Source organism: Neoarius graeffei, chromosome 24, assembly GCF_027579695.1.
Source record: "Neoarius graeffei isolate fNeoGra1 chromosome 24, fNeoGra1.pri, whole genome shotgun sequence".
NCBI classification, from domain to species: Eukaryota; Metazoa; Chordata; class Actinopteri; order Siluriformes; family Ariidae; genus Neoarius; species Neoarius graeffei.
In genome coordinates this window covers 45,277,651-45,302,345 of record NC_083592.1, presented here as the reverse complement: position 1 = coordinate 45,302,345, position 24,695 = coordinate 45,277,651, and the positions used below count along the sequence as shown (strand labels likewise).

The window sequence follows — 24,695 nt, the reverse complement described above, 5'->3', positions numbered from 1 at the left end:
TGCACCAGGGCCTCAAACTGTTGTTCTTGCTCCTTTCGGAGGGCGAGCAGCGCCTGGTGCTGACTCTGTTGGGCCGTGGTGAGGGCGTGGATCAGGTCTGCGAAGGGGGAGGACTCCATGGGGCTGTTCTATTCTGTGCTCGTCCCCGGTTTCGGCACCACTGTGACAGTTCGTATGGGTGGGTGGAGCACAGAAGGACGGCAGGCCAAAACTGAGTACACAAAACTCGTTTTATTGTGACACTTTTCAGTGTCACACTCTCCCAGACATTCAGACACATGCACACACATCAGTCGTCGGGTTGGGGAGAGAGCTCCCTCTGCTCTCACTCTCTCTCCTTAAATAGGGAGCGGTCACTGGGGAAGACACACAAACACATTAACATCAGGTGCAGTGATTCTGCCACTTACCTTCCCTGACTCTGCCCTCCGGTCACAGACCGATGCTTGACCACGCCCCCGCTGCCACAACAGAATAAAAGTAGTTTGCTACGGGGTGGAGATACCGTGTCCGTACCAAAAAAAAACACCACTGAAAGTTCATGAAACTTTTTTGAGTCACTAAATAATGTCCACTTAAACCTCAAGTGTTCTGTTTGTCTAAAGGTAATGAATAAAAAAAAACTATGGCTTTAATAAATAGCCAGAATATTATTACATAACTAAATTATCATCTAACGAATCCCTGGCTAGAAAAAAGCCCTAGTACTTCAGTAAATGGTTACTAAATAGACGCTAAAGGCCATCATACACATACTGAAGTCCGTTTCCTCATGGGGCCCTTTCAGGTGACAACCAGTTGCTTCATGGTCTGAAATTCTGACGCAAACCTAAAAGAAGAGTCCTGTTTAAGCATACTGTTTGTACTGCGTTCAATGGGAACAAGAAATAAAAAGTGGAAGCCAAGTGCGCGCGTGCGCACACACCATACTGTCACTGTAAATAACAGAAAAAAAAATTATACAAGTGTAATTTATTGATATTTGTATTCATGCATGTGTGTTTTGTGTGTGCGCTTTATGAACAGCTGATATAAAGGTATGTAAAATATTCCATGTGGAGGAAATGACTGGAAGATCTTGAGTCCCAGCTGAACGGGAAAACCTTTTTTTATATTTATATATATATATAAATAAAAAGTCCAATCGGTGGAGATTTATTAGCTATAGTATCTGTTTAGTTCCCAGAATACCCTGTCTGTTCTCAAAAGAACCCGGAGCTGCTCTTCTGTGTCCATCCAAAGATCTGTTCAAGAAGAGGAAGTCGGCCCAGTGTCTCCCGATCGCGCCTCAGTCTCTGGACTCCAGTCCCATCTCCATACGTGCAGCATGTGGTCGTAGAAGGAGCAGGACGCCAGCAGGCAGGATAAAGACGCTGGGTCGTGTCCGACGCCGGGGACAGGAGCTGGAGCCGAGACGGCGGTGGTGTGATCGGGGATGTAGCATCCACACTCGTCTTCCAGCGAGGTGTCGAAGCTGGCAGTCGGGGACTCGTACTGGATCCTGACGTGGCCTTTGGGCTCTGAAGGGGCGACGCTGGATGGTGTTTCCGGAGGAGGCGAGGAGGGCGGAGGGCCGCTCAGGGGGAGCCGTGACCAGTCGGCTCCGTACGCTAACGAGTTGTGAAGGATGTAAGATGCCAGGATGGGGCACGAGCCTTCATTTCCATCTGTTGAAGCAAACATGGAGAGCGAAGAAAAAAAAAGGACAGCTGATACCATGATCATAACCACCTTATCACGATATTTAATACCAATTTCAACATGACCGTGATAAAACATAAGTCAGGATTAATACATAAGGGTGTGATGTTATAGGAAAATAATCAAAAGATAGAAAGCTGCAATGTGTACCAGCATGAAGCGGAGTTACTGTTTCCACTACGGAGTTGCTTATTTTCCAATAACAGCATGTCTTGAAGTGTTGTATTCCTCTATACAAGAGCAATTTACTATTAAGAAATGATTAATGCAAGATACATTGTGCTTTTTAGCTCATCTGGCTGCAAGCCAGGCCGGATGAGCTTATACGATCACGCATCACCCGTCGACAATTTACGAAAATCGCTACTCCTCCTCCAAGATTTCAATTAAACTCGCGTACAATGTTCCCCAGGTGGCCGTGCATAAAAGTTGTCAATTCTTGGGTTTCAGTCACATGACTTTTCTTAGCGATTTCACTTCTGGTAAAGCAGCTGGTGGTCGAGCCAGTCAAAATGGCTGCCGTAGTGCAAACAACTAGTGATAAGTTATCAGAGTATGCTCATAATCTAGAAGCCACTGCTGGCTTTAGATCTACAGTGGTGCTTGAAAGTTTGTGAACCCTTTAGAATTTTCCATATTTCTGCATAAATATGATCTAAACATTCAGCAGATTGTCACAAGTCCTAAAAGTAGATAAAGAGAACCCAGTTAAACAAATAAGACAAAAATATTATACTCGTTCATTTATTTATTGAGGAAAATGATCCAATATTACATATCTGTGAGTGACAAAAGTATGCGAACCTCTAGGATTAGCAGTTAATTTGAAGGTGAAATTAGAGTCAGGTGTTTTCAGTCAATGGGCTGACAATCAGGTGTGAGTGGGCACCCTGTTTTATTTAAAGAACAGGGATCTATCAAAGTCTGACCTTCACAACACATGTTTGTGGAAGTGTATCATGGCATGAACAAAGGAGATTTCTGAGGACCTCAGAAAAAGCGTTGTTGATGCTTATAAGGCTGGAAAAGGTTACAAAACCATCTCTAAATAGTTTGGACTCCACTAATCCACAGTCAGACAGATTGTGTACAAATGGAGGAAATTCAAGACCATTGTTACCCTCCCCAGGAGTGGTCGACCAACAAAGATCACTCCAAGAGCAAGGCGTGTAATAGTGAGTGAGGTCACAAAGGACCCCAGGATAACTTCTAAGCAACTGAAGGCCTCTCTCAGGGCTGGGTATGGCTGGGTAAAGGACCTCGCTGTCAAGTCACTGCCGAATGAATCCTGTATTGTTTTTGCCCGTGTAAGTACAGTGCCTTGCAAAAGTATTCATATCCCTTGAACTTTTTCACATTTTTCCACCTTACAACCACGAACTTAAAAGTTTTTTATTGAGATTTTATGTGACAGACCAACACAATTGTAAAGTGAAACAAAAATGATAAATGGTCTTCAAAATTTTAAGCAAATAAAAATCTGAAAAATGTGGTGTGCATTAGTATTCAGCCCCCTGTCCTCTGATACCTCTAAATACAATCAATTGCCTTCAGAAGTCATCTAATTAGTTAATAGAGTCCTACTGTGTGTAATTTACTCTCAGCATGAATACACTTGTTCTGTGAAGGCCTCAGTGGTTTGTTAGAGAACAATGAAGAACAAACAGCATCATGAAGACCAAAGAACTCACCAGACAGGTCAGGGATAAAGTTCTGGAGAAGTTTCAAGCAGGGTTAGGTTATAAGAAAATATCCCAAGCTCTAAACATCTCAAGAAGCACTGTTCAATCCATCATTCAAAAATGGAAAAAGTATGGCACAACTGCAAACCTACCAAGACATGGCCGTCCACCTACACTGACAGAGTGAGCAAGGAGAGCACTGGTCAGAGAAGCAGCCAAGAGGCCCATGATCACTCTGGAGGAGCTGCAGAAATCCACAGCTCAGGTGGGAGAATCTGTGCACAGGACAACTATAAGTCGTACACTCCACAAATCTGGCCTTTTTGGGAGAGTGGCAAGAAGAAAGCCATTGTTGAAAGACAGGCATAAGAAGCTATGTAGGGGACACAGCAAACATGTGGAAGAAGGTGCTTTGGTCAGATGAGACCAAAGTTGAACTTTTTGGCCTAAATGCAAAGCACTATGTGTGGCGGAAAACTAACACTGCTCATCACCCTGCACACACCATCCCCACTGTGAAACATGGTGGTGGCAGCATCATGCTATGGTGATGCTTTTCTTCAGCAGGGACAGGGAAGCTGGTCAAAGTTGATGGGAAGATGGATGGAGCTAAATACAGGGCAATCCTGGAAGAAAACCTGTTGGGGGCTGCAAAAGACTTGAGACTGGGAAGGAGATTCACCTTCCAGCGAGACAATGACCCTAAACATACAGCCGGAGCTACAATGGAATGGTTTAGATCAAAGAATATTCATGTGTTAGAATGGCCCAGTCAAAGTCCAGACCTAAATCCCATTGAGCATCTGTAGCAAGACTTGAAAATTGCTGTTCACAGACGCTCTCCATCCAATCTGGCTGAGCTTGAGCTATTTTGCAAAGAAGAATGGGCAAAAATTTCAGTGTCTAGATGCACAAAGCTGGTAGAGACATACCACAAAAGACTTGCAGCTGTAATTGCAGCAAAAGGTGGCTCTACAAAGTATTGACGCAGGGGGGCTGAATACTAATGCACATCACATTTTTCAGATTTTTATTTATTTAAAATTTTGAAGACCATTTATCATTTTCATTTCACTTCACAATTATGTGTTGGTCTGTCACATAAAATCTCAATAAAAAACTTAAGTTTGTGGTTGTAAGGTGGAAAAATGTGAAAAAGTTCAAGGGGTATGAATACTTTTGCAAGGCACTGTACATGTGTTTTTTTTTTTTTTAGATTTTCGTTCACGTCTTTACAGTGAAGTGCTGCAAGGTGAAGTGTAAACAAACAACAGTTCGCTTGATTCTCACTTGTGTTGGCTCTTATCTCTCAGCTAAATCATTCACAAAGAGCATCAGAAACCCCTTTAAAGACCTGGATCTTAGTTAAACAAGACGGAGAAGTGATCACGGCGCATTGTAACTGTACGGCTGGGGAAGAATTTTGTCATGACCTTCATGCATATGGACTTTGTAAGGAGTGAGGAGGAAACAAAGAAACAGCTGGGGACTTCAGCGCTTCGTGACTAAAAAAAAAAAAAAGTAGTACCGTAAAATAACGACACATAAAAGTACTTGGAAAACACTAAGGATGTAGCTGAGAGGGAAATACAAACCTTTCACCAAGTGATCACTGCAAACTCAAGCGCGCTTCAACTCGGCTCCCTTCGATTTCTGTGAGAGATTCAAAAGCCACCTTTCTCAACGTCTTTTTGTGAAATCCTGTGTTCGTTCACCCTTTTTTAAAATTTATTAGTTCATGGGGAACCCTGAAGAAACTTATCAGTTTCACGGTTTGATCAATTCAAACAACCTAAAACAATGCAAGCGTAAGGCATTTTTCCTGCAAGCAATACACCTTCTCCGTACAAACGCTTTGTCAACTGAGCTTTGGTGGATCACCAGCTAAAGTTTTGAATAACTAATTAGGAAGCTGTGATGTCACATGAAACCCAGCAATATGGTGGCACCACTGGTCATATTTACGATTTCATAGGCATCTTGGCCGACATAGGAAAAAATAATTTTTAGAGAATTTATGACTGTAGTGATCTTTAGAAAGTAAGCTTCAGAGACAGTGTCTCATGTTTATACAAGATGAAGAATGTTGTTTTGTGTTACACTGTTCTGTTTTACAAGGTTATCATAAGCTTGCATACATAGCAGAGATAAAATGAACAGAGGAGATGCCCCTGGCCGTGAGAGGAGATAAACGGGAACAGCCGATATGCAGGTTCATGCTAAACTATATAAAACAGTGTGTATGAATTCAGAGGGCGCTTCTCTGGGTGAAACGCTGTGTGGGTTTTCATTTCGGAGAAGCCCTCTTGCAAGGGTATTAAAGGGGAACAGAGGGCAATATATAGAGTAAATATAACAATAAAACACACATTAACGAACCTTATTCAAGACTTACAAAAGTTTTTTGTTCTAAGGTTGGAAAGTTATAGTGTTTTGAAAGTAGCTCGAGCAAACTATTTCCGCAGTTTGAACAGCCCGCCATGATATTAATTTTATCCAATCAGAATGCACGTTCATTTTCTCTGCGTAACACTCATGACGTATGTATGTGCCCAGTTGTGTTGGCTCATTGAGGTTGGGAATAGCACGTGTGAATCGGAAAGTAGGATGAATTGTAAGTGATCGGCTACACAATGCCACAGTGTGTTGCTTTCGGGTGTAATAACAGGATCGATGGAAAGCATAACGATCCTCCAGACGTGTCTTTTGCGGGATCTCTTCGTATGATTCGACAGAGCTGTCGCTTTCACTTGATGCGCCCGACGCCATGATTACACGCTTCTCTCCTAGTGCAGTGGGTAGGGCTGATGTCACGGTCTTTTAAAAATGGCGACTCTTGTGCCGTTTAGCGTACCGACTATTATATTTACAATTACCAAGATATTTCGTTGTTTTCTAGTATATAAATTTGATAGAATACTTAAGAATACGTTACTTTGTCCCATCAGCAACTGTATATATTATATTTGGTACCCCTTTAAAAAGGAGAACTGAAGGCAAATTTATGATATTCTATTTCTCTCATTTTATTAAATATCGGAATGCATTTTTGATCGCTATTTTGTCGCTGCTATAGCAAGTTATGAGTGTTTGAAATGTGCTCTGTAATATATCAGTCCATATGTCAAAGCAATGTCTCAACGAATCTCGTTTACGGCCCTGTGCGAGACATCGTAGGGCGGAAGTAAAACGTACAGCGGAAATCAAAGTGACCAACACATCTGCCAACGTTGTCAAAAGACACGCGCGCCCTCTTTCGAATGCTGATGTAATCAAGCCGGAAGTTTTGTTTGTTTTGATAGCAATCAGGAAAGTTTGAAAAAAGTAGGCAGTAATCGTCATTTAAACTCGTTTTTGTGCAATATTTCATTTGGAAAACAATTTTTAAAATGGCGGCGCTGACACCTGGCTGACACTTGACGTTTCGAAGTCTCGCACAAGTCTCGTGAAGATTGTGTGGATAAGCGACGCCTGCCGTGGACCAAACGAACTAAATTCAACATGGCTAAAAACTGAATAGGCCGATAAGTATAATATTTAATTGCAATTAGTTGCCAATACGAGTCACGATATAAAAGGTTACTAAAACCGAAAACGTAACTGAATAACACATTAAGAAATAAAGCAAGTTTAAAAATGACTTCAGTTCCACTTTAATCAACTCGTATATCTGTCTGCTTTTTCCTAACAGCCTCGAGTCTTAAGTTTTTCCACCACAAGGCTTTTTTTTTTAATCCAATTACAGATGGGAAGTTTGTACTTAATGTTGGGGAATGTCCATGAGACAGGTTAGTCCCTCTTATAACGAATGGCCTAATGGTTAGAGAAGCAGCTTTGGGACCAAAAGGTTGCTGGTTTGATTCCCTGGACCAGCAGGAATGGCTGAAGTGTCCTTGAGCAAGGCACCAAACCCCCAACTGCTCTGGGTATGTTGTACATCGCTCTGAATAAGAGCGTCTGCTAAATGCCTATAATGTAATGTAATAAATTAGAAACAGTCGTTCCTTCAAGAGCCCCTTTTTCCTCTCTCTTGAAGTGAACAAAACTTTATATGAAAAAAAATAACTCAATGAGGCTGTAGCTCATACCGGCCAAGACGCCCATGAAATCATAAATATAACAAGTGGCACAATAATCTTGGCAACTTTTATGCACACCCACCTGGGGAACATTGTATGCGAGTTTGATCGAAATCCAATCAATCCTGTAGGAGGAGTAGCGATTTTTGTAAATTGTGGACGGACGACGAGATGTAAACACATCAGCTGATCCAACCCGGCCTGTGGCTATATGAGCTTAAAAAAAAAAAATATCACAGCTTATCCTGTTACCAAGAAAAGAAAGTGAAGACTTTTTTTTGGTCTTTCTTTATCCTGTGAACTGCACATCAGACCACCAAGTTTTTTTTTGTTTGGTCCTGTGGGATTCCAATCCTGAAGCACACTTCTACCATAAAGCATTAACTAACTATGCATTACGTTTAGCTCCATTAATAATAAATCAAATATACCATGTGCTGAGAGGCTCCGCTTGAAATTATGGATTCTCTGAGGTGACTGGCATAGTACTATTTTGGGAGGGGCGGAGCCCTGAAGAAAAAAATCCTATGCCAGTCACTAAAGAAAATCTGTAACTACAGATGCCTCTCAGTACTAGCCTGGGCCCGCACATCCTAAGTGTGATGCAACACGAGGGCCTGTTGCGAGCTTAGTCTGGCCAGGCAAGCTATCTACAGCTCTTCCAAGCTCCCGAAAAATCGGGAGCCAATCAACTTTGAGCATCTCCAACAGCCCTGGGTAGAGGCGTGTTCGAGGCACTGACGTAGTAGAACTGCAACCGGAAGCCATAGATCGTTTACAGAATCTATGCCGGAAGCGCTTCATTCACTAGAAACATTACGAACATGGAGCAAGTTCTCACTGAAAACGGAGCAAAGAGCAGCCCTGGAGGTATTTATTGAAAGGAAGGACGTTTTCGCCTTGCTCCCGACCGGCTTCGGTAAGAGTTTAATCTACCAGTTAGCCCCGTCGCGGCACATACGTCAGAGGAAAGAGTGATGTGATTGGTTTAAGCTTCGTCACAGCCTTTTCTGGCTTCGACCAGTAGCAAACTGAGGCATTTCAGGGAGGCGGGTCAACCACGGGCTCTGGGAAACGGTTGGGCTTAATATCTTTGCCAGACCAAATGCTCGCAGAGCTTTGAAGTTGCGTTAGCCAGACTCTCTCAGTACATGGTATATTTATATCCTTCATGGAATTTTTTTTTTTTTATTCCAGACTCAAAGTGTCAACTACAAAAAATTAGAAATAAACCTGAAAAAACAAGATCAGGGTGGCACGGTGGTGTAGTGGTTAGCGCTGTCGCCTCACAGCAAGAAGGTCCTGGGTTCGAGCCCCGGGGCCGGCGAGGGCCTTTCTGTGCGGAGTTTGCATGTTCTCCCCGTGTCCGCGTGGGTTTCCTCCGGGTGCTCCGGTTTCCCCCACAGTCCAAAGACATGCAGGTTAGGTTAACTGGTGACTCTAAATTGAGCGTAGGTGTGAATGTGAGTGTGAATGGTTGTCTGTGTCTATGTGTCAGCCCTGTGATGACCTGGCGACTTGTCCAGGGTGTACTCCGCCTTTCGCCCATAGTCAGCTGGGATAGGCTCCAGCTTGCCTGCGACCCTGTAGAAGGATAAAGCAGCTAGAGATAATGAGATGAATGAGAAAACAAGATCAACTATGAGCTCCTGCTCACTTGCGTATCCCCCCCCGCTCTCGCTTATATCAGAACGCAAGCAACCGAAGGAATAGGACACTTATTATGAATGTTGACTTCAACAAATCATGAACCCTGAAACAAGTAAGTAAAGAGCAGTGTCTCTCCCCAGGGGTTTCAAATAGCATCCTGGTAAACCGTCATTCTGAAATAGCATTTTGCTTCTTGAAATAGCATCAAAATCCACACTATAAATACATTCAGTCGGTAAACAGGAAGTCGATGTGCAACAGACCTGAAAACGGTATTCGCGGTATCGAACCCCAAGCTGAAGCTTGGTACCAAATATCAAGCAGCTGTGATTTGTAGTTGCTGAGAAAAATGTTATAAAAATTTTGTAAATCCACGCTGTGTGTTTTGTAAATACATTCAGTCGGTAAACAGGAAGTCGATGTGGGACAGACCTGAAAAACGTATACACTATAGAACCCTAAGCTGAAGTTCGGTACTAAGTGGTTATGATTTGTGGTTGCTGAGAAAAAAGGGGTGTTCACACGGCACATATTTGCATCGATGCTGCACCGATGTATTTTGTTGCGATATATCTTACACCGGTGTAAATTTTGTGGAGCGTTCACACGTCACAAACCTGCTTACTTGAGAGAAGCGTGTTAGCACCGGTGCAGCCCCACTTGCGTTCACACGGCAGTTTTTGCGACCGTGCTATACGATAGTAATAATGCGGAAATGAAATATGCGCATGCGTGAAAACGTACTTCCTTTTCCCGGTTGTCATGGCATCACCAAGCGCCGGGAAAACAACGTGGATGAAGACACCAGTGTTGCCAGATACTGCTGACGTTTTCCAGCCCAAAATACGTTCAAATCCGCCAAAATGCACTTAAAACCGCCCAATCTGGCAACACTGGAAGATACGCAGTTCTGTTGTTGTTGATATTCTCCATTTTGGAAGCGCAAAATACCAGGATGCAAATTATGCAATGCCCGTATGTAATCAACTCTCCTCACGCATAGCGAGTCTACCCCTGTAGCGTTCAGACGTCCCATTTTATATCGGTGCTGCCCCGCAAACTAGCATTTACTCCGGAGTAAATTTCTTAAACCACCTCCCGAGCAGGGTTAGATTTGCACCGGTTTAAGCAGCTTTCAGGGGCTACACCGGTATAACTTTGTACCGTGTGAACGCTCTACCGGGGCAGCCCCAGTGCTACACCGGAGTAAAAGTTGCCATATGAACACCCCTAAAGGATGGGCGGACGGACAGAGGTAAATAAACCAGTATACTATTTCCCATCACGTGAGCCATCCTTGGTCGATCCCTACACGATAGGGCTGTAACGATATGCGTATCGAAATCGCGATACGCAGAGCCACGATCCGTATCGTGATACAAGAAGGCAGAATCGCGGTACACCCTTTCAAACTTCTCCTCAGCCCAAAAACAGAGGCGCTTCCAAACTTCAATTTATGAATACTTTACTTTTTATTTAAATTACATTTTAAACTTACTTAAATTACTTTTATTTTTTTTATATCTATTAGTAAGTCGTTTTTTCGCCGACCTGCGACAATCTTCTGCGAGTCACGCAACGTCCACACTCGCCACTGGCAAAGCATTCGTTTCTTTTAAGCGGTCGCCATTCTGGTTGCGATGCGGGGAGCGAATCTGTAAACAAGCAGATCATTGGCTGGCTAGGTGTCCCACAAGCCAATCACAATCACTTGACCGGAAAGGCATGCAGTGTTGCCAGATTGGGCAGGTTTAGGTGCTTTTTGGCTGGTTTTGAACATATTTTGGGGTGGAAAACGTTAGCAATATCTGGCAACACTGAAGGCGTGTCTGCTTGGGCGGAAGCCTTCTGCGGCAGTTACATTTTGACACGAGAACAATGTTTCACTATAAAAATTCCGTAATTTCCATCTGTTTTCCGCGATCACAGAAAATCATTGGCCCTATGAGAGTGAGACAGTGAGAGAGCCACCCCCCCAAAAAAAAAATCTTAACGGATTTACACGATTTGGAAAAATTACTTTTTCAGAACCGAAAAAACCAGAGCTTCCGGCTCAACAGTATTATTTTGAGAAATAAAACAATCTTTGGATATACATTTGTTCATTTTTGCATACGTATTACTCATTCTCTGCAGTGGTCTGAATTATTTGTTATTAAATAGTTAATGTAAGTAAGTAAATGTTAATAAGTCAAATTTACTACTTTAAAAAAAATTTTTAAAAAAATTGTGGGCGTATCGAATCGTGGGTCAAAAAATCGCGATACGAATCGAATCGTGAGTTGGGTATATTGTTACAGCCCTACTACACGAGCATTTTTTGATGGCGGATATAAAACAATACCTTGCTTGAAGTGATTGACAGAGCTTTTCGAAGAGTATTAATCTGAGCTCATTTTCCGCTGTCACTAGATTACTTGGTGGAAAAGCACCTCTTCATTTCTTGCTGTGCTTAATACAGTCTGTTAAAAACGTTACAGATTGTGGAGCGAACGGGACATCCTCGGAAACTAACACACACTTTTCGGCTTCCCGGCAGCTTCCTGGCAGTGAAGAATGTGAAAGTCGTTGTGCATGCACGCAGCTAACAGCAGGTGTTCGTGAACAGGGTGCCACTTCAGTCTCCACACTCCTCCACCCACTGCCGTCTCACTGACAGGCTGTCTCATGTTCCTTCCATCCCATAATAGTACGGTTTCATCGTAACTAAAGGAAACAGGAATAAAGTAATACAATTCAGGCGTGTGTACCAGGTTCCATGAGCTCCGTGTGTGTGTGTGTGGCAGTGAACTTAGAGCTGCTTTACCTTCCTGTAGCTAAGACGTGCTCTCGGTGAGGGTTGCTGTGTATGCTACACACTCCCATCGAATGCCTTCGAAAGAAAACAGAAACAAGAGGATCTGACATGACAAATAAGAGCAGATGCAGTGATGACATGGTGACGGTTAGAGCTTTTGGATCTGCACTAAAATCCATGCAAGTGTCACCTTTTACTGGTGAATACAGCGGAAGATGGACTCGTCCTCAGATCCCAGCCCTTGAGTTTGCAATCATCACCACCTGAGAGATCACATTACAAACAAACAAAAAGATGTTTCTGAAAGTGATATCACCATTTTGTGATTAAATCCGTTTTATTTTCTGCATATTCATAATTATTAGATCTCTCTGAAGGTATTTGTTTGCCTCTCAGATCCTCACTGCAGCAGTTTTACTGTATTTTGTAAGAAACAGCCTCAAAATCTGCCTATTACTAGTGAAGGGGGTGTGTCCATTTGGGGTTGAAGGCGTGACTAATTTGCATATTCATATGTTCTGACTCTTGGGCGGCACGGTGGTGTAGTGGTTAGCGCTGTCGCCTCACAGCAAGAAGGTCCTGGGTTCGAACCCCGGGTCCGGCGAGGGCCTTTCTGTGTGGAGTTTGCATGTTCTCCCCGTGTCCGCGTGGGTTTCCTCCGGGTGCTCCGGTTTCCCCCACAGTCCAAAGACATGCAGGTTAGGTTAACTGGTGACTCTAAATTGAGCGTAGGTGTGAATGTGAGTGTGAATGGTTGTCTGTGTCTATGTGTCAGCCCTGTGATGACCTGGCGACTTGTCCAGAGTGTACCCCGCCTTTCGCCCGTAGTCAGCTGGGATAGGCTCCAGCTTGCCTGCGACCCTGTAGAAGGATAAAGCGGCTAGAGATAATGAGATGAATGAGATATGTTCTGACTCTCTTCAAGCATATACGCGGAATCATGGCTTCACTTTCGTTTATAAATGCCTTGAAACCTCAAGAATGGCACAGGAATAGTTTTAAGCATTAATAATTAATCTAATATAGTAATTTTTACGATTAAAGTGATTTATATAAGTCGCGGTCTGAGTGAATGACCTCGACATCCGTCACGTCACAGCAGAAAGTCTATCGGTCTCATCGGCATTTCCGCTATACTGAAAGACAGCGCTGACTGCAACTCCGATCCTCCATTTTGAGCTAATTTATCGCCATGACACATAGACGTGTTGCTGGCCGGTGCAGCAACATGACAGAAGGTGGATTTATGTTGCATTCATGGCCCAAGAATGTTCAAACTGCAAAGATTTGGACGCATTTTGCGAGAAGTTCACGGGCACATTGGGCGCCTACGAAGTGGTCTCTCCTCTGCTCTGCACATTTTACCGAAGACTCGGACGAAACCTCTGATGTGTTGAGGAGCGTTGGCTATAAGCCCGTATTGAAAGAGGGTGCAGGACCAACAATTAAAGAAAAAGTATTATTTTATTTAGTTTTTGTAAAGCAAGTTCAGTTGCACCAGTCCTCCTGGAGCGTGAGCCGAGAGTTGTTGGTAAAACCCGGGATGAAACGGGACGAGACATATCGCTCAGGTAGTGACCTCCCCGCAGTTGTTGCTAAAACCGGTGACATCCCGTTCCGTCCCGGGTTTTAGTAACTGCCTGAGCCCAGCAGTAATGGCGGAATACACAGTATGGAGAGAATGAATGGACTAGCTGTCTTATTTCTAAACTAGATATCGCTGCCATCTCGCCCTTCCGTGGAAGAAGTGAATGAACGGAGAACTGAACGAACAACTGAAAGTCAGATTGTTTCGAAACAATCGGCCACAAGATCAGCCCTCAAGAAGCAAGAACACAGACGGGTTACGCTCCGACTCTCATTTGGATATAAAACAACAAAAAACACGTTGTTTACCTGCATTTAGATTAATACATGTAACTTGTATTGTGTTTAAGTTACCGGTATAAGATTATTTAATTTGCTTCAGAATGTGATTTGCCTCGGTTCATCTGATTATTTAATCAGCCTTTTACGTTTTATCAGTGAAAATGCATGCATGGACATGTATGTTGCATAAGTTAGAACACCTATCCTGTTTTAATGAGAGTCAACCCACAATCAGTGAAGTCAAATCAGTCTTATGCCGCTTTTCCACTACCAACGCGGCTGAGTTGGGCTGAGCCGTGCCGTGCGGAGTTGGGCTGAGTCGAGCTGAGTGGGGCTGTTGGAGTTGCATTTCGACTACAACCGCGCTGAACCGTGCTGGCTGGAAGTGGGTGGACACATTGGGTGGAGTTAGCGAAAGTGGGTGGACGTCACGTGATGTCGTTAGGCAGCGCAAACAGTGACATCAGTGATCTTTTAAGCGGTAGTCTCACGACCCGGATAGTAAACAATAAACATGGAGGACATGGAGTCGTTAGTGTTGCTGGTCTTGGTGCTGTGGCTTGTTGTCACCGACAACGCCAACAGATACTGGCAAGAGCGTATAGATGAGGCGAGGCGCATAAGGCTTCAGAAATTCTCGTAATTCGTAATTCTTCCGGGTTTACGGTGTTTACAGATCCCAGCGTGCTCGCGGGGCGTGTGTGGGCGTGTGAGGACACTCCTCCTCACCAATCAGTGCACAGGGGAGTGTCTCCTCACGCCCCTAGCCCCACTCGGCTCGGTTTGGCTCGCTTCAGCCCCACTCCAAAACCATGCGAGTTTTGGGTGCTAAGCAGGGCTGAAGCGAGCTGAGTCGTGCTGCTCTAAGGTAGTCGAAACGCGAGCCGTGTCGGGCTGAAGTGAGCTGAAAAAGGGTAGTGGAAAAGGGCCATTAGTTGAGCAAGTCGGTGACGGTATTTCTTACTTTCACCATAAATTTTTATTTATATGACTTTGGTCTATAGCTGTAAAAGGCCTCGGCCTTAAAACCGGTTACCGCTGTGACGTCACGCACTCAGGACTGGTTGGCTCAGTGGGGCAGCCTGAATGCCAACTTTGCAGTTGATTTTAACTCTCAAAAATCTTTTTTTTTTTTTTTTAATTCCCATTTATGCAGCATACAAGAGTCAAGGATGGAGATACTATCCACTCAGAAATTTAAAAATAAAGGTTCTGCATATTAAGGAGACCAAGAGCTTCTGCTTCTGTTCCTTTGCTGTTTAATGATCCCAAGCCAAGCAATTTTACTTAATATAAAAAGGTTATACACACACACACTATATGGGACCAGTCAAAAGTTTGTACACCCCCACTCATTCTGTATTTTGACTACATTGCAGAACAAAACTGAAGACAAAACAGGTTTATATTCATAGTGGATATAAAGGAAAAGATGACGACAGAAAAGAAGCTCCACTCGTGTCTCACCAGAGTAAACCAGCTGTGTATCCCAGTAACTGAAAGCTGAAATCCAGGCCTCAAAGTCATGAGCTTTCCACTGAGACACAGCAGTCAGGTGATCCTCAGCCAGAGACAAGACCATAAGAGAACCAGTCGAGTCGCTGGTCACCACCCGGGGGTCAGTGCTGTAAACAAACACAGCGACATCTTAAAACTGGCATCACGTATATAAAAACCAGGTTTAGCTTGACTGCTGAGCCTCGTACCTGTCACCTCTCCCTGTTGACCAGTCCAGTGACAGTGCTAATCTGTTGGGACCCAGCTCAGTGCAAAAGACACGCTCCAAAGCACACCTGCCGTGCTACTCAACAGGGACATCAGATACACAAAAGACACTTAATGTGTGCATATAAACAGCAATCGGGGTCATATTTCTTACATCAACCCTCTGTCCGAAATCACTCAGAATTCACTATGGACCCTTTTCAGTCACGTGACCTTCGTAAACGCGACCGCCATTTTGGACATGTAGTGGACTTCGGCTCAAATCGGTTTGAATGCGAGGAAGGCGACAAACATAAAAGAAAAAGGAGCGAGATGCAGAAAACTGTATTTACTAGTTTACTGTAATTATGATCTGGCAGCTATTTACACCGGATCCAGTGTAAATAGCTGCCGGAGCCAACATCCGAGCTTGCCAGAGCGTGCTCCGGCCGGCCGCGAGCTAGCGCGCTCCGGAACCTCGGACGTTGGCTCCGACAGCTATTTACACTGGATCCGGTGTAAATAGCTGCCAGATCATAATTACAGTAAACTAGAATGGAATGTTAACAGCAATGTAATGCCTTTTCTGGCTAATTTTATTCGTCTTACCTCCAACGAAGTGGTCACTACACAAGCGTTGGTATGCCACTATCCATCTTCTCCGTCGGTCAGCATCTACCGGGATCCGATAAAATGATAACCCTTGCCTTGTTTGTTGATGGTTACTACATCCAGGTGCACAACAATATAGTGGCATGATGGAAGTCTTGCTGAAAATAAACACTTTCTTTGCTGCCGTTCCTCAATGTTGGCTGTGGTAAACTACTGGTAGTACATGTCCAAAATGGCGGCCGCGTCTGTCGTGACGTCACGTGAAAAGGGTCCATAGTGAGTTCACCATTTTGTAGTGCTGTCCGAATGTATAATGAGAATTATTGCACCCTATATAGTGGACTCATAGTATTTCACACTGCACCGTGAAAAGTAGTGTACAACCGATGGTCACTAACCAAGCAATATATCCCATCATGCATTGCAGTCGCACTGAAAGAAGAAAAAAAAAATAGCGTTGGGGTGGATGGACAGAGGAAGAAACATTAAACAGACATTCAAGTACAATTAAAAATAGTAAGAGAAAGAAAATAAGCTAAAATAGAATAAAGACATAAAATACAAGAATAAAAGTTAGAGTGCAGAGTGAGGAATTAATCAAAAACCTCAAATTTGAGTTAATAAAAGGCAGCAGCAAAGAAGAAATAAGTATTCAGCCTTGATTTAAAGCTCATAGGCAATGGTTTTAATTTTATGCACATTTGAAACTTTATATGTTAAAAAACCCTCTGGAATTTTCTTCTGGTCCCAAGAAGTATTGTAAATAAGTAATAATTAAAATAAGTTAAAAAATAAGATCGTGGCAAATTTCTGTTCGGCTATTTTCATGACCACTCGGCGCGTGATATCATTTAAGACAAACAAACCGCTTGAGTTGAGTCCACTTCCATGTATTTTCATTGCCGTTCGGCTTGAGTGCAGACGTGCGTTCAGGAATTACCAAAAAAAAACGCCGCCTTGTTGTGCAGTGAACTGTAACAACGGGACCGGTTCAGGAAGAAGTTTTTACCTTTTTCCGAAAGAGGAGAAGAGGCGGAGAGAGTGGATTGTGCACGTGAAGCCAGAGGGTTGGCTTTTTCCGAAAGAGGAGTCGAGGTGGAGAGAGTGGATTGTGCACGTGAAGCCAGAGGGTTGGCTTTTTCCGAAAGAGGAGTCGAGGTGGAGAGAGTGGATTGTGCGCGTGAAACAAAATAAAACAGTCAAAGAAGAAACGGAGCAGCAACGCTCAAGCAAAAAGGAGAAGATTGGAGGTAAACATTTTTACTTTTGCTTGCAATTGACAAGTCAAGAATCCTGAGGGATCCTGTACAATCATTGTGGAAATGAGACAAAGGGATATTTCCTCGCTTAGAGTCGGCTATAAATAATATAATGCCGCGGATGGCAGGCTAACGTGGCCTACCGGCGCACTGTCAAGTAATCGTTCCCTATATCCACTAGGGAGGGCGGTTTAATTATTCTTCAAAAGGGCTCTTATATAGTATTACAACGAAAGTAGGAATTTAGGTGGCACGGTGGTGTGGTGGTTAGTGCTGTCGCCTCACAGCAAGAAGGTCCAGGTTCGAACCGCGTGGCCGGCGAGGGCCTTTCTGTGCGGAGTTTGCATGTTCTCCCCGTGTCCGCGTGGGTTTCCTCCAGGTGCTCCGGTTTCCCCCACAGTCCAAAGACATGCAGGTTAGGTTAACTGGTGACTCTAAATTGACCGTAGGTGTGAATGTGAGTGTGAATGGTTGTCTGTGTCTATGTGTCAGCCCTGTGATGACCTGGCGACTTGTCCAGGGTGTACCCCGCCTTTCGCCCGTAGTCAGCTGGGATAGGCTCCAGCTTGCCTGCGACCCTGTAGAACAGGATAAAGCGGCTAGAGATAATGAGATGAGATGAGTAGGAATTTATCATAACTACCAGGATAAATCGTTTGGGCGCGAGTCTTGTTGAGGTCCGGGGTCACCGCGGTCAGAGTCGGCCGAGTCGCTGTCTGATTCCGAGGCCGCATGGTCAAACCAGTGAGCCACATTCACCGATTGCTTCGCAACGGCCATAGGTTCATACATACAGTATACGGTTTCACCTCTCGATATTCAATTTGGAGAGTTCCTACTTCAAAATCACTATCGCTTTCAGACATTTTACACAACCTCTCACGACCAAAGTCCGTACACGTGTGCTCGGTTCGCAAGTAAACACAGAGCTGCTCCCGGTCTGTTTGGCTTAAATGACGTCACGACGACGGTCCCCTGGTGGTGAAAGTGCGCATAAGTGAGATGTAAACAAACCTTTGGAAATTGGGCAAAACAGCATATTTTATCCGTTTTATTCAATTTTAGGGTGCAAATTAGACACTAAGAAGATTGAATTCACTTTTTGGGTCGTTCTTCTAAACATAAAATTGATATTCTATGTTTCACCTCCGACCCTTGCCTATGACCTTTAAAAGAACCGAAAGATGCAGCAGACACAAAGTACTTTGTATTGATTAATGTGGGAAATACGCTCAGTATAATATGGATTTATCACAAAAATACATGCATGTAATTATTATTTTGAAACCCACCAGCCGACTGATCTGGCATGTTTTAATTGTACGACAGTAATGACGTAAATAACGGCGAGGCGCGGTAGTGTCCGAAAGTGGGGTTTTTTTCTTTCATTTTACCAATGAGCCCACTATATAGTCCTCTATATAGAATTCCCTAGATCGTGAGTAGGGAGTCGTGAATGAGTGAGTGATTTTGGACACAGCCCAAATCTCTCTCACGTCTCACCTGTGTGTCTCTGAGTCTGTGCAGTTGAATTTCTCCGCATGCTGTGGCCATTCCCAGCAGGGAGTGCTCAGAAATCTCTGTATGACACCTGAGGAAGATGTGAGATTAATAACAACAAAAGGGTTGGGGTGGTTTTTTTGAAAATTTACATTTTCAAATGGAAAACTCTGAGATTTATTCACTCAGCCAAGGCTGATAGTTTTGCTAATAACTCATAACAGAGTTTAAACAACTTTAAATCTCTGCTCAAAACATTTGTTTGTAAAACACTGTTGATTTGAGGGTTTTTTTTTTTTAAGTTTGTAAGCGCACTGAGATTTAGTGTGGCGTTCCTAAAGCCAATAGTAATAGGAGGAGGAGTGTTGATCAACTGCATGAGAGTTTCCATAAATATCTCCTTTAAAGGTAACCAAAACTTGATTTAAAGGCTGAATTTTATTTAACGTTGAATAATAAGAAGCCAGACATAACAGGCCTGCAAATAATGCATGACTTCTGGTCCTTGTTTGTGTTCAGATGAGCCTCCCATCCGTCAGTCATTTTATACACTGGATGTGGAGCTTTGTGAACATAGCAGGATTGGGAGAACGGGCTAATTAGTAGAGACCTAATCTTTAAAGGAACAGTCCACCGTACTTCCATAATGAAATATGCTCTTATCTGAATTGAGACGAGCTGCTCCGTACCTCTCCGAGCTTTGCGCGACCTCCCAGTCAGTCAGACGCAGTCAGACGCGCTGTCACTCCTGTTAGCAATGTAGCTAGGCTCAGTATGGCCAATGGTATTTTTTGGGGCTGTAGTTAGATGCGACCAAACTCTTCCGCGTTTTTCCTGTTTACATAGGTTTATATGACCAGTGATATGAAACAAGTTCAGTTACACAAATTGAAACGTAGCGATTTTCTATGCTATGGAAAGTCCGCACTATAATGACAGGCGTACTAACACCTTCTGCGCGCTTCGACAGCGCATTGATACCTTCACTCCTCTTCGGGCACGGCCAGCTCCGTATCAATGCGCTGTCGAAGCGCGCAGAAGGTGTTAGTACGCCTGTCATTATAGTGCGGACTTTCCATAGCATAGAAAATCGCTACGTTTCAATTTGTGTAACTGAACTTGTTTCATATCACTGGTCATATAAACCTATGTAAACAGGAAAAACGCGGAAGAGTTTGGTCGCATCTAACTACAGCCCCAAAAAATACCATTGGCCATGCTGAGCCTAGCTACATTGCTAACAGGAGTGACAGCGCGTCTGACTGACTGGGAGGTCGCGCAAAGCTCGGATAGGTACGGAGCAGCTCATCTCAATTCAGATAAGAGCATATTTCATTATGGAAGTACGGTGGACTGTTCCTTTAAGGGGGAAAAATAATCTAACCTAATACACCTTTAAAATGTTGGCATAACTTAATAAAAATGTTTAGTAAACAGGACCAAAATTAATCTGATTATTTCTCTATCGACAATCAGTGGAGTGAAGAGGAGATGATGATGATGAGGCTTGTGTTTAAGTCCTTCAATTGACTTTTATGCCAGGATCAGACTACACGATCATTCTGTCTTTCATGATGTTCACCATGTCAGATTACACAATCATAAATTCTTGCCGTGTTTGGTCACGAGACTGATGATTGGTGAGAGTCATTCATGTTCTTGTGCGTCATCAGGGAAGAAGGTCAAGAACTGTTGATCATGGCTACATGGTCAACGTCAAGGAACACGTTGTAGGAGTTGTCAAAAAAATCGTGTCGTCTGATCTGATCCCGGCATTACCTCAAATAATGAGACAGAGACTGGTGTGGATGATGCTGTGAATTTCTAATTTAGCAATAATGTTTTTCCATAAAGAAATTGTACGTAGAAGCAGGTAGGGTGTCTTTCAGTGCCACTGGCATTAAATCTTTCACTTTTGGAAGTAACCTGATTTTAAAATGTTAGATCTTTACTTCTGACTCATAATTCAGTTCAGGAAGATCTGGAGTGGGCGGCACGGTGGTGTAGTGGTTAGCGCTGTCGCCTCACAGCAAGAAGGTCCTGGGTTCGAGCCCCGTGGCCGGCGAGGGCCTTTCTGTGTGGAGTTTGCATGTTCTCTCCGTGTCCACGTGGGCTTCCTCCGGGTGCTCCGGTTTCCCCCACAGTCCAAAGACATGCAGGTTAGGTTAAAGGATATGGGACATGAAACATAAATGCACGCTATATCAGTTTCTTTCCATTAAAAATATGAATTAATTGTATCAACAAATACAAAATCATCTATTAAATTCAGCAAAATCGTTATATTCGTGATGATTATATGGCATTTCTGCTCGACTTCCGATATGCATTTTCTACAACCGGAAGAGCCGCTGTCACGTGATCATACGTCACAAAAACTTTCGGGCACAGCACAAGCGGGTAGATGAATGGAGAAGTGGATGACAAGAAAATTGTTTTTATAGTCTTTAAAGTACATTGGACATCATGGTGTATTGTGCTGCTTATGGTTGCAATAATTCCAATGGGAAATGCCCTGGAGTAAGTTTTTTTGCATTCCCCAAGGACCCGAAGCTGAGGAAAGTGTGGGCTCACTACTGCCGTAGAAAAAACTTTGCACCTACTGTTTCCCACAAACTGTGTTCGGACCATTTCACAGAGGATTCTTTCAACTTTAATACTCAGGTACTGAACGAAATTAATTGCCAAGCCAAATTTACCTTCACTCGGAGTTGTACCATTATTTTTTAGACAGGGCGGACGAACCAGGGCATTCGCCCGCCTGGCTGTGCCCGACGAGGAGCGCTCTCGGCCGGCTTGGGAGGCAGACGGCAGCCCCTCCTGGAAGTGTGGTTTTACCATGGGCCTCATGCGGAAAAATGCCGAGGTGCATTCGCTAAGCGACTGAAAGCCGAGGTAAGGATTAGTATTATAATTTTGGGTGTATCAATTATTGATTATCATAATTCTGACTCGTTTCGCCATTTTGAATGTTTTCATCTTGGACTCTGGAAGCATTGCATCTCAATCAATCTCAAAAAATATCAGCAAAAAAAAAACTAGCTTGCAACGGACTTTAGCTAGATCTATGATGAACTTTCAATGTATGATACAAAAATAATACTTCTTTCAACAGATCATTAGCCTTTGAGCAGAATTGTTTTTAACTTACCAGGAAGTGTTATCCAGCCGACCGCTTTCAGTTTCATGGGGACTGAATGAACCCTCACTCTCAGAATCATCTGACCCGTCAGAGTAAAGACAAGATCCATGTTCATGTGAATTTCCAGCTATCGGTTCGAATTGATAAGGTCTAACTTCACATCTCTGTGAAACATCGGGAATATCACTGTCGATGGTGTCCATTTCGGTAACCTGTTTACATTAGATTCCCAAGTGCTGGCTCCTTGGAAAGTTTTTGTTACGTCACGTGACCACCTAGCTCATTAACGAATCCTTGTTTTACGCTGATGTATAAAAAAACTTGAATAATGTGATTTTCACATTTTTGACGCCCTGCAGTGATTTAGATGGCATTTCTTATGTCCTTTATACATAATTATGCCCAGAAAAAAAATCCATGTCCCATGTCCTTTAACTGGTGACTCTAAATTGAGCGTAGGTGTGAATGTGAGTGTGAATGGTTGTCTGTGTCTATGTGTCAGCCCTGTGATGACCTGGCGACTTGTCCAGGGTGTACCCCGCCTTGGATAGGCTCCAGCTTGCCTGCGACCCTGTAGAACAGGATAAAGCGGCTAGAGATGAGATGAGATGAGAAGATCTGGAGTTTGCATAGCTTTGTGATAATCTGACCATAGGAAGGGTTTTCCCAGTCCACCACACACATACCATTTGAGATCTAGTATAGCTGGAGTGTCTATGCGCTGGATCTCAGTCAGTGGAGGGCTGAAAGACTGGTACTGGTCAAACTGGAACAGGTAGAGTCGACCAATTCTGCTGGGGTTCTTCAAACACAAACAGTGCATTAGGGAGAAGCACAGCCTGAGCAACAGCTTCATGAAGTTGAACGAGTTTTTCATTCCTACCTTCTCATCGTCTTTCTGAAGCTGGTAAGTGCCACAAGCTAAAATGTGGGCGTGCTGAGGCAGAGGACACCATTCCACAGTGTCTGCGCTCAGCTCTGTGTCAAACACCTGCAGGTTGCGGGTTCGAGAGGAACCCATTTCATCTCCCCACCTTCTGCATGCTACACATCAACATGCGTTTGGTCAGTGTACGCATGCGCAGAAACGTCGCGGACGTGATGACGTCATGTCAACGTCGCCTTGTGGGAGAATTAAATTGAGATGATACCTCTGATCGCTTCTGTGAAAACATTCCTACCGTTCCTTTTTTAAACTTGAATCTACTCAAATATGAGTGTATACACGAAGACAAAAACATAGAGCTTTTAATAAATGTGGTGACGTGTTTAGGAAAATATTATATTCACAAATGCAAATGCATAAAGACAATCCCCATTTTCCCTTCCTTTAAAAACGAGTTATGTTTGTACAGTAAATCCGTCAGATATTTAAAAACTAAGAGGAGTAACGAACTTGTATCAATAATAGACAGCTTCAATTTGTTATAATGTACCCCCCTCCATTACTTTCTTTCGAGTGTCTTTTTTTCCTTTCTTTCTTTCTTTTTATCATTTTATTTATTTTTTTCCTCATGTTTTATAATTTCTTGATATGTGTACTATGTGTGCTATGTTCCTACAAGGTTCTGTAAAAAAGACATACATTTGCCTTAATGCTCTGTAAACCTTTGAAACTTCCAATAAAAAAAAAAGAAAAAAAAAAACCTCTGATCGCTTCTTCTTCTTCTTCTTGGATTTTTATGGCGGTTGGCAACTTAACGTATGAGGTGCATTACCGCCACCTGCTGGACTGGGGTATGGTTCAAGAGCCTATTCTACAACTAACCTGGGTGATAAAAAAAAAAAAAAAAAGATTGGTGACACTAGATCCTCTGAATAAGCCCTGTATCCCTCAGAAACTTAAAAACATAATTATAGCAGACATGGCCTGAGCTTACTTTCAAAAGCTCCTGTATACTCAAACTTAGTTTTTCTTTTCTCAGCTGTTCCATTAAAACATTCCTTTCTGCTTGATATTCAGGACATTCACACATGACATGTTGTACAGATTCTGGGCTACCACAAAACTCACATCTTCCATCTACATGCTTTCCCATAAGTGCTAGGGTGACGTTCAGCCTAGTGTGCCCAAATCTCATCCTTGAAAGAATGTCTTCTTCTCCCTTACTCCTGTTTGAGGATCTACATCGACCTATACTATTTTGTATGCTGTATAAATGCCTTCCAGTACGTCCACTGTCCCCCTCTGATCACTTGGATGTGGCTTACTCCCTTATAGTATCAAAGATTTTTTTTTTTCTCTTATGAAAATCCTGAAAAGAAATCCCTGGAATATGTTGTGAATTTTTTTTTATTTTATTTTGCAAGCTATTTTTTTTGTTCATAAACAAAAATGGCAACCCTCTTTCTCTCTGTTCTCCTTAGAAATGGAAACACTCTAAGTCTTTAAATATAGTTAAGAAAAACTCAAAAAATGACAGACTGTTGTGTCTTATTAGCACAGGATTGAATAGGTGATCTGCTAACTGTAATGCTTCTGTGGCTGAGGACTACAGTTGACTTGCTAACTTTAGGACTGCAGTTGTCATGAACAGTTTTGCACTCAAGTTTCCATCAGTGAAGAGTTTATAACATCAACAAAACTGACTTCATGTTAAAACTGTTAATGTTATAGGCATGCTGTCTGTTGTTGTCTAAATGAGGATGGGTTCCCTTTTGAGTCTGGTTCCTCTCGAGGTTTCTTCCTCATGTCGTCTG

At 43.2% G+C, this 24,695-nt stretch overlaps 1 protein-coding gene across 3 annotated transcripts; it reads right to left on the bottom strand.

Annotated features, from left to right (window-relative positions):
* Positions 1-336: 336 nt before the first annotated feature.
* On the bottom strand, positions 337-23,193 carry dph7 (diphthamide biosynthesis 7). Of its 3 annotated transcripts, XM_060907367.1 has the most exons (9): positions 22,879-23,186; positions 22,682-22,797; positions 18,857-18,944; positions 15,485-15,579; positions 15,246-15,403; positions 12,100-12,172; positions 11,919-11,984; positions 11,634-11,818; positions 339-1,667 (listed from the first exon to the last, which is right to left on the bottom strand). In XM_060907367.1, exons 1-9 carry the CDS (start codon positions 23,014-23,016, stop codon positions 1,249-1,251), a joined length of 1,338 nt encoding a protein of 445 aa, XP_060763350.1. In that variant the 5' UTR covers positions 23,017-23,186; the 3' UTR covers positions 339-1,248. The 3 variants fall into 3 exon arrangements, with proteins under 3 accessions (XP_060763349.1, XP_060763351.1, XP_060763350.1); XM_060907366.1 differs by having other exon boundaries at positions 337-1,667; positions 22,682-23,193; XM_060907368.1 differs by lacking the exons at positions 22,682-22,797; positions 22,879-23,186 and adding an exon at positions 20,806-21,848 and having other exon boundaries at positions 338-1,667.
* Between the last annotated feature and the right edge of the window lie 1,502 nt (positions 23,194-24,695).

What these genes read in the sequence shown, in the direction of transcription:
- dph7 (XM_060907366.1), bottom strand. Translation starts at nt 23,016, where the DNA reads ATGGGTTCCTCTCGAACCCGCAACCTGCAGGTGTTTGACACAGAGCTG. An exon ending in TACACAGCTGGTTTACTCTG is followed by an intron (nt 12,173 to 15,245) that starts GTGAGACACGAG and finishes GTGATCTCTCAG; the next exon opens with GTGGTGATGATTGCAAACTC. An exon ending in AGCTGCCGGGAAGCCGAAAA is followed by an intron (nt 1,668 to 11,633) that starts GTGTGTGTTAGT and finishes TTGCTTCAACAG; the next exon opens with ATGGAAATGAAGGCTCGTGC.